The sequence below is a fragment of the Simochromis diagramma genome, unplaced genomic scaffold (genome assembly GCF_900408965.1).
Source record: "Simochromis diagramma unplaced genomic scaffold, fSimDia1.1 OVJJ01000208.1, whole genome shotgun sequence".
NCBI lineage: Eukaryota > Metazoa > Chordata > Actinopteri > Cichliformes > Cichlidae > Simochromis > Simochromis diagramma.
Genome location: NW_024386789.1, coordinates 4,363,371 through 4,376,833, shown reverse-complemented (window position 1 = coordinate 4,376,833; position 13,463 = coordinate 4,363,371). Strand labels below are relative to the sequence as shown.

General features: G+C 37.4%; 1 protein-coding gene across 3 annotated transcripts in view; it reads right to left on the bottom strand.

The window, feature by feature from the left end:
• LOC120728558 (transient receptor potential cation channel subfamily M member 5-like) overlaps positions 1–13,463 on the bottom strand; it is a 77,911-nt gene that overhangs the window by 50,804 nt on the left and 13,644 nt on the right. For 2 of the 3 annotated variants that reach the window (XM_040023574.1, XM_040023575.1), the window contains 19 exons: positions 12,973–13,075; positions 12,761–12,882; positions 12,277–12,573; positions 12,053–12,154; positions 11,808–11,936; positions 10,871–11,000; positions 8,414–8,559; positions 7,146–7,258; positions 6,944–7,060; positions 6,781–6,824; positions 6,407–6,639; positions 5,911–6,026; positions 5,495–5,627; positions 2,089–2,263; positions 1,751–1,916; positions 1,470–1,651; positions 1,020–1,152; positions 857–929; positions 44–137 (listed from right to left, as the gene is read on the bottom strand). The exons of the other annotated variant lie outside the window; for it this stretch is intronic. In XM_040023574.1, the coding sequence (XP_039879508.1) occupies positions 44–137; positions 857–929; positions 1,020–1,152; positions 1,470–1,651; positions 1,751–1,916; positions 2,089–2,263; positions 5,495–5,627; positions 5,911–6,026; positions 6,407–6,639; positions 6,781–6,824; positions 6,944–7,060; positions 7,146–7,258; positions 8,414–8,559; positions 10,871–11,000; positions 11,808–11,936; positions 12,053–12,154; positions 12,277–12,573; positions 12,761–12,882; positions 12,973–13,075 (2,608 nt within the window). The remainder of the gene's footprint in view (positions 1–43; positions 138–856; positions 930–1,019; positions 1,153–1,469; positions 1,652–1,750; positions 1,917–2,088; positions 2,264–5,494; positions 5,628–5,910; positions 6,027–6,406; positions 6,640–6,780; positions 6,825–6,943; positions 7,061–7,145; positions 7,259–8,413; positions 8,560–10,870; positions 11,001–11,807; positions 11,937–12,052; positions 12,155–12,276; positions 12,574–12,760; positions 12,883–12,972; positions 13,076–13,463) is intronic. 3 annotated transcript variants of the gene reach the window in all.

The following is a 13,463-nucleotide window of genomic DNA, read 5'->3' as shown; positions in this document are numbered from 1 at the left end:
AGCAATATTGGAATATTGCAGGTTGTTTTGTAATCATAAGTACCTCGTGATGCAGGTGGGGGGCGAGGAGGTTTGAATGTGCTTCCTTGTGCTAAAGTATCCACAACCCAGCTGAGGGCACTAGAGCAATAATCCATCTGGAAATAAAGAGCAGAATAACATAAAGCTGTATCTGAGAGAATAGCCATTTTTAAACCTCAAGAAAAACCACTTGAAAAAAGCTATTTTTTTCCTATCTCTGACAACTCATCCTATCCTTTCCTTTCAACCTGTTATGTGGCAGGTCTCATCTGTAGGCATTGGAGAAGCTATTGTGGCCTGTTTCCAAGCAGTGACAGTGGCAAAGCCTGGCCCCTGTTTGCCAGTGCTACATAAAAGCCCTCAGTTCAGTTCTTGAATGGCTCTCTTCTCTCAGACACATTTAGAAATTGGTTTTCTTTTCTGCGCTAGATGGTATTGCCTACACAATTGCTTTGCACATGCACGCATTTATACCACTGATTGCACTAAGTTGGTTAGTTTAAGTTCTGCATCTGTTTCTTTCATGTGACATTCTCCAAACCATGAAAGTACTTACTAAAGAATTACTTACCATCACACAAAATAACTCTTACATCAGCCAGGAAACAACTTCACATTATCCAACCTGAAACTGTCTTTTTGCTGTACAGTAGGTATTTTCCCTATGTTTCAACTTCCTCTTAATGTAATTTGCCAACTGCCACCTGCTATGAAGTGCTTTAACCTTTATATAGAATAATTTAACTCTGCAGACATGCCCTTTCACAGCAGCTCCACATATGTATCATGAATGACTCAAATGGTACAAAATGATAAGTTGGAGCTTCAATTTTACCTGATTCTCCAGAGACCGTAGTCTATGTTCAAAGTCTCTGCTTTCACTCAGATGTTTAAGCACACCATCTACCCTATATAAACAAAGATACATTTACTTCAGTATGATGGAGTCACACAGTAATAAATAATGCTGCTACAGTGGAGGATGAAGGTGTGCTCACTTGGCAGACATCCGTTTGAGCCTTTCTGAGTCGCTGCTTTTCTGGATCTTGTTTTGAGCAGTCAGGAAGTCTTCCTTCTGAATCGTTTCCCACGTTGATAATCTGTTAGCTGCCTTTGGTTCCAAGTCTAACACTGATAGAAAAGACCAAGAGTTGAAATGATTACTTTTCAATTCAGTTTTCATGCTTTCATCACTGCTAAACTGAGGTCAGTGAGCAAGTAAACAAAAAGCCTAGTCTTTTAACTTGGCACTGTCATTTTCAGTTAGTAACTGAGTGATAACAGGGCTGGCACTGTTTAACCAAAACCCACAATTACCAAATAAAATTTAGAAGACATTTAAGAAATTACCTAATTCTAATCATGTGTGGATTCCTCACTCAGCATTTGATTTTTTAGAGTTAAGTAACAATAACTTATTAGAGTAACACCCCTGATCCAATACTGACCAAAGTGGTGAATCTTTACAGAGGGCACTTTGCGGATGACCCTCTTGATGAAGAGGTTGATGTGTGAGAGGATAATGAAAGGCGGAGCCAAAGAAGGACGGGAGTGGTACTCAACAATCAGGTTGTAACGCTGGAACTTCCAGTAGATGTCACTGTGTTCTTGCACTTTAGAGAAAGTGTAGCTGTGTGGATACAAGCAGATCAGAGCCACTGAGTCATGTCAAACCATTCACAGTTTGTGAATGCAGCCAGAGAAACATAATGACAGACTGGTTCTTTACCTAAACATGGCAATAAGCAGGTTGATGAGCAGGATGTTGGTGACCAGGAGATATACGACTAGCAGAATCACTACCAGCCAGTTACTATCCTGACTTCTACACGGCTCTTCACCGCTCTCAATCAAAGTCACATTGTGTGTACAAGTGATATCCCAGTCCTTGCCCACTGCAATAAATTGGAAAGGTAAGAAATCAAAGAAATGGTTAAAATTATAATAACACTCAATTTCAAATTGCTGTGATGAAAGTAGGTTCCAGGAAACTGCAGCATTTTAAAACAAATTTCAGCTTTAACACAGATTTTCTTATTTTTATGCCACTTGCACAAACACATGTACCATCCATCTCTTCCACAGGGATCTGTCCAAAGATGTGCAAGTATGGCCTGTAGAAAACTCTCCGAAAAATGCGATTCGGGTTTGGATCGTAGGAATAGATCAGAGCCTGATTGGCAACTCCATACGCCATGAGCCACACACCCAGGAAGAAGAGGAAGAAGAAGATATCCTTTATCTAAACAAGAGGAAATTGTGATCTTGTTGTAGCCATTATATATGTAAACATAATGAGTGTACCGCAGTTGTAATGCCAACTAATGTGGGGCGCCGTTTGTAAAGTGAAACATGCAAAAATTAACGGTAACATTTTTTCACATTTAGCTCAAGACCTTACAAAAACATGTTTTTTGAGTAATTTTTTTACAACATTTCGTAAAATATTTGTAACTTTACATGTTTAAAACACAATTTTAAATATTAAATCTAAATGTTAAATCTAAATATTATATTTAAATCTAAATGTTAAATGTTAAATCTAAATGTTACAGGAAACTAAATATTTAGCTAACATGCAAATTCAACGGAAAATATCAAAATAAAAGCTTTACGAAAACCCTCCGGTGCAAAAGTGTGCCGGTAGTGGTCAGATTGTGTCTGATCTCCCCTGATGGTCACTTCTAAACACCATGAGCTGCTTCACTTCTTGCCTACCAGCACGTCCAGCGCTTTAGCTGAAAACATTGGAAGATCCGTTTTGTCGGCCATCCAAAGGTTCAACAGTAGTGCTCTCTCAGCAGCTGCAGTCTCCACTTCACAATCGCTGCAGCACAAGTCCAGCTAAATCGCTGGACGTGCTCGTAGGTAAGAAGTGAAACAGCTCATGGCATTTAGAAGTGACCATCGGGGGAGAGCAGACACAGGCTGTATCCCAATTTAGGGTCTGCAGCCTTAAAGGCCGCATTTTAAGGCCAATTATGTTACAGCGACGTGACAAAGGCTGTCCCAATTCAAAGGCTGCTCGAAATGCGGCCCTCAAATGCGTCCTTCATTTCCCTGAATTTAAGGGATGTGGCGGTGTAGACTTCGTGGCCCAACATATCCCAGATTTCATAGCGCGATGGTGGGTGTGCATAATTTTGCCAAAAAAAAACGGTGGAAGCGAGGCGGCCGAAGAGTAAACTTTTAAAAGTAAGTACTGAACAATATGTCACTTATTTATGTGCAAATGTTGAATAATGAAGAATATTAAAACATTATCGTTGGCCACATGTCGGCAGAGTTATGTGACATTAGCGATGTTAGTACTTTCAGCATTTACTTAAAGCCTTTACTTTAAAATATACACTGTTCAATAGTCGACCTTAATCTTACAGAGAATGTGATGATTTTATGGATAATTAAAGTCAGTCATATATCCACAAACACAACAAGCTGAAAGTCAGTGATGCTGCTCGGTTTGCGGTCCTGAATATCACGGCACAAGCAGGAAGCAGGAAGAGGAGGAGGAAGAGCCAGCAGCAGCTGACACATGGAGAGAATAGATAGACTGTTCCCTGTTTGTGAAAGACTGCTAGAAAAGTTCAAAATAACTAATTGTCTGTCCTGAATCAGTCTTATTAGGTAATGTTCAAATAATTTTATCATTTGTCAGTGTGGGAGAAAGTACTCAGGGCCTTCAGGTTACACAGTATGAAAGGCAGAAACAAGTTTAATATTCAGAAACCTAAAGTATGAATCAGCAGCAGAATGGACCTTGTGGGATTATAATATTATCTAATGCTATGTTATACCTCTAATTAAAGATTGTGAAATTATTATGTAGTTTTAGTTTGCAGTATTCTCCTGAATTAGAAGAAGGTGATAACTATTACATTTGTTAAATTGATTTCTATTACATTAGACTGCTGATTCAGTGTGAATGAATGATATTGTTTATGATGCATTATACTGCTGAGTTACAAGAAATACTGTTTTCAGAGAGTCAGGACCTTGCTTTTTCTGATAGTAGAGGAGACAGAGAGCACATTCCACGGTAGCTTCACCCCCTTCACCACCGTTGTTGAAGGCAGACAAAATAGGGAGCCAAGGCCATAAGTCAGGCTCGCTAGGAGTTAGAAAGAATGTGAATGTTTAGGTTTTTACGACTAGGTGGGGGCCAAAAGAGGCTATAAGAGCTTGAGTAACCCTCCACCAGTTTGAGATTTGCTGTGACCCTCTTCATGCATGTCTCCCCATCCGGATGGTTCGTGCTCTTAAAGTGTTGAATTGTATGGAATAAAGGATTGTTGAGCATCTATACACCGAGTATTGTCCTTCGTTCAGCCCAAAGATCGAAAGAATTGGGAGGATTTAACGACCTAAAATAAATGTTTGTTTCAGTTCTATGAAGCTTTGAGTATTTTGGATTAGTAGTACTGCTGTGTTTGTTGTATCATATTGCTGTAATTGTTTATATGCTTTATATATTTTGAGGTAAGTTGATCTATAGTGTTACATCATATTCTATAAGAATGTTATGTGTTTGTATACTTTCTGCCCAGTTTGACCCATTTAGCAGAAGTCAGCCTGTTTAAGGCTCTGATATCTATTCTGTATGACTTAAAGCAGTTATGACATGGTCTGATTTTCTCACCCAATAAAGGAATATTCAATATATCAGTCTACTCTTCATTCTATCAGAAACTGTTATCACAGCTCGTATATTTGCTTTTTATACATATATATGAGGATTGAGCCAAATTTAGTAATGCCAACATATTAAACGAACAATATTTGTCTCTTATATATAATACATCTATATATACACAGTGAAAGATACTAGTCTTTCACTGAAGTTTTAAGGTGATAGGAAATATAAATAACTGCAACTTGAATCTTTACTGAAGCTCAGTATTTGACACAGAGTTCACTGCTGTAATAACCCAATAATGATTAATATAATAACTATAATATTAGCCATATTATAATTATATTACCAAAGTGAGATGACTTTAGTCTCATGAACAACATTAGTTAGTAAATAACAATTAGTTAATCCTGAAATGACTGTTTAGTACAGAAATGAACCCCAACAATCATGTTTTACTGTCCTGTGGTCTCAGCCTCAGATACTTATCAAATCTCACAAAGCTCATGTAGAAATTTATTTATTTTGGTATTCCCATTGATCCTTACAATAAATTTGCATGTTAGCTAAATATTTAGTTTCCTCTAACATTTAGATTTAAATATAATATTTAGATTTAATATTTAACATTTAGATGTAATGTTTAACATTTAAATTTAATATTTAAAATTGTGTTTTAAATGTGAAAAGTTACAAATATTTTAGGAAATGTTGAAAAAAATTACTCGAAAAAACATGTTTTTGTAAGGTTCTGAGCTAAGTGTGGAAAAATGTTGCCGTTAATTTCAGCATGTTTCACTTTACAAACGGTGCCCCATAAACTGATGGTAACTTTCTCACCATCTTTCCTACAATGATGATTTTTGGTCCCAGCTGCTTGTGAATGGCAAAAATGTGAATGAGTCGAAGGGTGAAGACCATGTAGTCCAAACAAAGCATATCCCGGCCAAATTCATGTGACCGGTGGAACATCCTGTAACACAAGCACAGTTAAGCTGAATCAGTAAGGTAGCAGCACCACCTGGTGGCAAACCTGTAAAATTTGTTTTTTAAAGGAGAAAATATTTTAAATTTAAGTGACGAAAAGTTCAGGGGGAAGATGAAAGGAAATTATTTATGCCACGTTACATCCATAGACACAAACTAAGGACAGCACTTATACAAATGTTACAATTTGCAATGACAAAGCTTCTTTCAAGTTTTTTTTTTCAATAATCCAGTATTAACATTTATTATTTTTTATTTCTTGTCCATACCTGCAGATTAGTCCTATAATGAACAGGCTGATGGCAGTGAGGTCACATTTATTCCACACATCCTTAATGTAGAGTCTGAACCTTTGACGCCAAGTCATCGTCCCCAAAAAAATTGTCTTGAAGAAGAAGATAAAAGTTAAAACAAGTAGAAAAAAGCTATACCAAACTATAAACAGGTGACATGTATCCAAATACAGAAAACCACTCTCTATGTGCTGTTGTCATTTTAAAGACCAAGTAAAAATCCAACAGGAATAAGATTTGAATTTATGTGATTTCTTATAATCTTCAGTGCATTTATTAAGTTATATGAAATCAGTAACAAACATTAAAATCTAATATTTTTTTTGTGACACAGGAGCATGTTAACCACAGTATTGCAATAGCACTTTGGCAATAGTTCAGTTATTATTTTCAATTCTTCCCTTTACATTTTCTATAGCTACCAAAATTGTCTGGATATAAAGTTCTAAGTAAGATGTCTCTCTTCACTCACCTGTCGTATCTCCTCACAAACGAGGGTGAATACCCAGAAGTACAACACACACTCAGCAGCACCTGGACCTGAGGGTGGTGGGGGCTTGAAATCAGCCAACAGCACGTAGGCGAAAAACAAGAGAAACAGGAAGTACATCAGGACGTTGCCCAGAAAGGAGGTGACCGGTGCAAACCAGAACTGACACCAGCGTGACACTATGAATGGACGCTGTGGTGGTCGGTAAGGTACACCTGTATCAAGGATTATAAATGCAGATTGGAAGGTGAGTAAAATGACAGCATATGGAGACAAGAATCATTTCTTTAGTCAGGCTTTCTTCTTGTAGTGAGTGACAACACTTATTCAAAGATGACTCTTTAAACAGGACTCACCTTTAATAGTACCACTCCTGTGAACTTCTGAATCAAAGTCACTGCTGTAAGAAAAATAAAATTGATTTAATTATTAGACTTTAGCTAATGGAAATCAATAACATAAAGACAACAAACTGATGTTCTACAGATTAACACTGAAGAGTGCAAGTAGAAATATTACTGGTGTTTGATGTCAGCGAAAGAGAAGACGGTGGTCCCATAGAGACTGTTAGTGTCCTGGTCTGGCCCATCCTCATTAGGAATTCCTTCCTCCTCTTCCAACTGATTATCTTGTTTTCTATGAGGTAAAATAAGAGGTAAAGGTTTAAAAAATACCAAATAAAATTCCAAGCCTTTCATCTGAAAAAAAAAGAGAATTTTACCTGAAAGAGATGAGATTGGTGTAGCAGAGGATGGGGCAGAAGAAAGTGAGCAGGAGCTTCCAGACCTCTGTTTTCCTCTTCATATCACCCCACCAGATCTGGGACAACAGAGACTGGAAGAAGACAGAAAAGCAGTCCTTATCCATCAACAGCAGCTCACTGGCTAAACATGAAGTTAGGATGTGTTATTTTTTGAAGCATCATGCCATTTTTACTTTGTACTGAATTCATTTATAATTCAAATGATTGTACTGTTGTGTATTACATGGTCTCATTCAATGATAGTGTATATTTATAGACTTGATTGTATACAATCAAATCTATGGTCATTGTATACAATGACCTAAATAAGTAAGCGTTAATAAACAGAAAATGGAAAATATTTTTTCATGCAAATATGACAGCTTTTTTGGATAGCGTTTTTATGTTTATTAACATTTGTTATTTATATGTTTAAAATAAAGATTTGATACAACTTCAGATTGAATGCCCATGTACTATTGGAAATTACATTAACGGGGCTGGGATGAGAGAGGAAAATCCTGTAGATGACGTCAGTCTTGGCGGCAAAAACAACAACAACAACAGCATATTAGGTTAAAAACGTTACAGAGGACCAGGGATAGAGGAGGACTGCTGTGATCGCGGCCATTCCCCAACTCTCTGTGGGTGAACTCTGTACTCATGTCATACACTGTCAGTCAGTGGTGCCAGTTTCGGAAGACGTCAATTAGATGAGTGACAAAATATTTCTCCCACTGAAAACGCTACAACTAAATGAATAGAATCAACTTTTGGGATTTCCTTACCTGGATGATTCAAAATGCGTTAAGACACTTATGAACACAAGCGCGTTCATACACACAGGTGTGATCACAGGTGCTCACGGACACACACTATCTTGGGCTGCTACCTCTAAATATATTTTATATCATTAGTACTGTAAGCTGCTCTGCAACTTTGTCATTTTTATTCATGCACATGTTGGTTGTTGCTATGGTTTTCTGCTGTTTTTTATTTATTCCATCCCTCTGTATCCCTCTTCTTCTCATCTATTTTTCTCTCCCTCTCTTTCTGTTAACCCTCTTCCAATCTTCACTTTCTTTCTCTTTTCTTTCTGGTCACCCATAGCAAATGCCAACATGTTTGACTTGTGAAAATTGTTTGCCATTTTTTGGCCTTCAGACAACAGTTCTGATCGCTAAACTGCCGTGCAGGACAGGGGGAGAAAAATCACACGAATGAAAGAGGTTAAAAACCAAACACACCTGTACGCCATCATTACTGAAGAAAAGCCGAGCGTCAGCACTCACGCCCATCTGAAGACAGGTGCTGTGACCCCAGACAAAAGACTTCCTAATTAGCAGGGTGAAGGAACGGTGTTCATTACTCCGATAGCAAGAGCTGAAGATATCTGAGGTAAAGTGGACAAAAGACATGACATTCAAGTTTATTTCTATAGTGTCAGTTTACAAGTCACCTAAAGGTGCTTTGTGTTGTATGGTAAACCTCAATTTGCAACTCCCTGTGAGCAAGCACTCTGAGATCTTTGACAAGGCCTATTTTTTCAAGCTCAAGCATGTGAGGAGAGGGATTTAACTCTGGATTTAACAGGCAGCCAATGAAGAACCTAATATGAGAGGCATGGCCTCTCTTTCTCTAGTCCCTGGTTAGTACTCATCTGAAAGGTTTTTAGGACAACTTAATAATAATGAATTACAATAGCCCAACATAGAGGTAATAAATGCATGAACTAGTTTTTCAGTATCTGTTTTTCAGAAAAGCTTTTTCTAATTTTAGAGATACTGTGCAAATGCAAGAAATTAGTCCAGCATATTTGTCTAATGTGCTGGTAAAAAAGACTGTCACGTGTCACTGGAGGCCCCGGCAATCAGATTCAGACTAAGGAGTTGGTTAGACACCAAGATTTTTAGGGCCAAGAACAATAACCTCTCTTTTGTCTGAATTTAGTTGCAGGAAATTAGGCATCATCCAAGTCTTTTTGTTTCTAAGCCATTCCTGAAACTAATTACTGTGTCATCTGGCTTCATGGATTGATAAAGCTGGGTATCATCTGGATATCAGTGAAAATCAGTCAGAAACATTTGAATTCTTAAGAACAAGACATGGATGATTGCAAACGAGACATGAAAAAAAAATTCTGCTCGTTTTCTCCTGATCTAGTTAAGCTACTCTGTGAGTGAAATGTGTCATTGGCAAAGGCCAGGAGAACTAACCTGCATACTAATTAGCTGCTTTTCAGGCAGCTGTGCAATACAGGCTCAGTCGCCAGTAGAAAAGCCAAAGCTGAGCATGTTCTTGTGGAGCCTTGAAATGATCTCCAAACCCCTTTCATTTTTTGTGAGACAATAAAATCCTTGTCTGGTAATACAACTGACATAGAGCTTCCCCCATTTACTGTCTCTTCCCTCTTAGGGACACTCCCAGTAGGGCTGGGCCTCAACCAATTGTTCTTAAAACTGAAGAAGCTTCTTGGACGAGAGGTGAAACGCCTTCGAGAAACTTTAAAAAGTCCAGATGCTTTTCTTTCCAAGCTCCTAGGCAAAGCATATGTGGTCGGTAGCCGCGGTCCCGAGACAACTGGGGCTCTGCACCAGCAGATGGATAGAACAGCTTATCTTTAAACAAAGCATTGCTTTGCAGATGAGTGTTTTACAATTACCCTTTCAATAATTTTTGAGATAATAGGAAGGTTGGTGTTGTCCAACAATTAGCTGGGTCAAGTAATGACTATTAGAACAATCATTTAATTACTGTCACCTTAAAGGCCTGTGGTACATAGACAATTAATAGAAAACATCAAAGAATGAATTAATGCAGATGCTGCTCTTTGGACAATCCCACTCTCAGGAATCCTGCCCATGTTGGTCGCTTTAAACCACTTCAAGGTCACTTTGAATCACTCAACTGTAAATTGTAAACTTAGACTGTTATTGATCCTTTTTACCCTAACTTTAAAGTGTATATTTATTTCTTATTCTTCTTGTATTTATTGTTGTTTTTTGCACTGAATGGAACTGCACTACATATAGCAGAGATGACAATAAAGTTTACTTTGACTTTGACTAATGGTTGAACTTCTTTGAACACTCTTGTAAGAATGGGGTCTAATGAATACATAATAAAGGAATAACTGAGGATAAAACGTCTACATAAATATTTGTAGTATTCAACACAGATATTGATGTCTGTGAGATGTTTATGAACCTTTTTTTTTTTTTCTCTAATGCTTAAAATGAGAGAATTTAAATTTTTACGTATTCCTTTAAAGCTTAAGGAATACTTTGCTAACAGAGCTGTGACTCTTTGTCAGACTGGCTACAGTGCTGAAAAGAAATCAGGAGTTCAGTATTTTCTTCAATAACTCATGAATAGTAAGAGCTTTATGGAGGGATTTTACAGAGCATCAAACTAAACAAAGTGCTTAAAAAGTTCTGAGATGCCATTTCCTAGGAATGTAAAACCATTGACAAGATAATTAACCTCTGTGGGAGTCACTCTGGGTTAAAGAAGACAACGGTGGAGGAATTTTATCCTTAATCTTAGTTACAGCTCATTCGGGAAGACTGCAATTAAATTATTAGTTACTGCTGTGTAAAGAGTTAGATAGGTTTTGCTACAATTGCGTTACAACAGATGTTAAAAGAAAAATTCAAAGGACATGTAATAAAACTATTACAAAACTAGATAATAAATAATCACACCATGAGCCAGGTTCTCAAACTTCTGGGCCAGTTCTTTCATGGAGAGTTTGGTTTCAGTTTCTTCGTCAAGTTTGGACAGTTCTCTGAGTATTTTACAGCCACCAAGAGCACTCAGGACTGCCTCACCTGCCTGGAAAGGAAAGCAGCAAATTATGTACTTTCTGCAAAGAAACAGGTGCAAAAAGTTAATTCATTGTATCTAATATTGTCTGTTTCATTATCTCAGTTCTTTCTTTTGAAGTAGTCTGAGTGGTAATGCAGACACATACAGCCATTAACATATTTACTTGCTGCACGAAGTCTAAGCTGGTGATACTTGCAATTCACTTAAAGGTACTATATAAAAGTATTTTATATTTTTAGTTCAGTAGCTGCTTTTTATTTACTGCAAGCTGGATAGAAACTTTAAGTAGAAGCCCACTTAAATCCTACTTAAAGCCCTGGGCTTGCTGTAATTAAATGTAAATGCTTAAATGTAGCATGTTAAAATGCACAATCACAATTGAATTTGATTGTTATATAGTAATAATTTACTTATAGATTAAGATTTAAAATTATGATATACATTTAACATAATCAACGCTTACATCATAAAATAATCATTAAAAATATATTGTAATTAACTGACTCCAACAACTTTCACATGTTACCATGAGCACCTAGCTGTGTCACTTCATTTCACCTGAAAATTGATGATTTTATTCAAATAAATATCTGTTCATCCATTCATACACCGAGGACTCTGTAGTATATAAATCAGTATAAGAGGATTTTTTTAATTTAATTTAATTTAATTTAATTTAATATTTTTCTTCTGGAAAAGCACCACTCCTTAACTAATAACAATGCAGAAACAAGCTGTAGTTTGATTATTGGGGATTTCAAACCAGCTGAACACAAGTAAAATCCTTTTTGCAGTTTGTCTCAGAGCTTTTACCATCTCCCAGAAATAAAGGGCCATCTCACTGCGGTTTTGCAGTACAGCCCAGAGGAAGAGTGAAGCCCAGGGATGAGGGCAGGGCAGGTCCTGATACATGCAACGTCCACGCAGAACCTTACCGGCACGCTTTGATGAATGAAGAAAAGAATGCTCATTATCACGTCAACAATTAAAAAAAAAAAAAAAGAAATCCTATAACCACAAGTACACTCTGTGTGCATGTTCTGAAAAGTTCAGAGTACCTTCAGAGACGTCCTTTTGGATGAAGAGAACTGTAAGCTCAAAGCTTTGTAGTAGAAAGGCTGGCAGACATCACCCATTAACAGCTCCAGGACCTCTGACACCTGAGGAAACACGTGGGTGGGACAATAAGCACAACAGTGTCAGGTTTTCTTCACATTTGTAATGAATCAATTTAAGCATAATTAATGAGAAAGGACAGAATATCTTTGATTACAAAATTCACCTCAAAAAGGGTGACCTCCTTCACTGGTCTGCTCTGATTGTTATCTGTCGCCACTTTTGAAGATGAATTCTGTTGTTCTGATGGGGAGTGACGCTCCACCATTGCCAGCCGCTCTGCTAGGCGGCGCTGTAGCAGCTGATATAGTAAGCTCCCATCTGGCACAGAGCGATAGAGGGTTTCCAGCCTGCCATAAGTTAGGTACTCCAGGATGTTCAAACCATTCTCAGTGAAAAGCCGAACAAACTGGGGCTTGTCGTTGATCAGCGCATCTGTCATTGAGTCCTCCAAATCTTCATACTGTTTAATTGGAGGAAGGAGATCATATTTTAGGATAGGTCAATATTTTTTATGCCAAATATTTCTCTAAAAATCAGAATTAAACAGTTTTTCAGTCAAAGGTGTTTAAATAGACTGTATAATGTAATGTTATGTATGAATTCTTCTTTCAGTGCAACATCTGCGTGATGTCTTTTTCCCTCCTCACCTTCCACTGGATGTCTCCATTGAAGAGTTCAGTCTTGGCAATGTCAACCCTGTTCCACGTTACTGCTAGTTTCAGCTCATCAGTATAAGGATTGTCCTCAACTGATGATTGTTGCTTACTTGCTGGAAAACACAAACATAACATAAAAATTAAAATATGGATTAAAAGTTAATGTTATGACTCTTTTGCAAAATTACAGCCTACTTACATACCTCCCACGAGTGTTTTAAGCAGGACTGTGTCAAAGTCATTTGGACTCTCGTGCTCTCCGTGGTAGACTGTAATCAAATGTCTGTTCTGGTAAATGCTCAAAGCCTGGAGACAGAAGATAGGAAAAGGGAACAGGAATGACAGAGACATGATTACAAAATGTTTTAGATAAAGATTAAAGAAAAGACTTGTTCTTTTTTTTTTTTTTTATTAAACTGCAAGAAACAGGTCAAACACAGTTTACTATGGACATGTGATAGTTAAAGCAAAAGATTCTGGAGTTAATCTTCCCAAATTCAACTTTTTATTAAATAAAAAACTGTTAAGTACAGTTTATGACCCGACCAGATCCACTTCGGCTTTGTTCAGTTCCCACCTTTTTACATCTAGACCTGGACTGGACTTCTTTAACTTGCTTGAAGACCTTTCACCTCTCATCCAAGAAGCTTCTTGAGTTCTAGGGTCAAATGGTGGAGAGTCCCAGATTTAAACT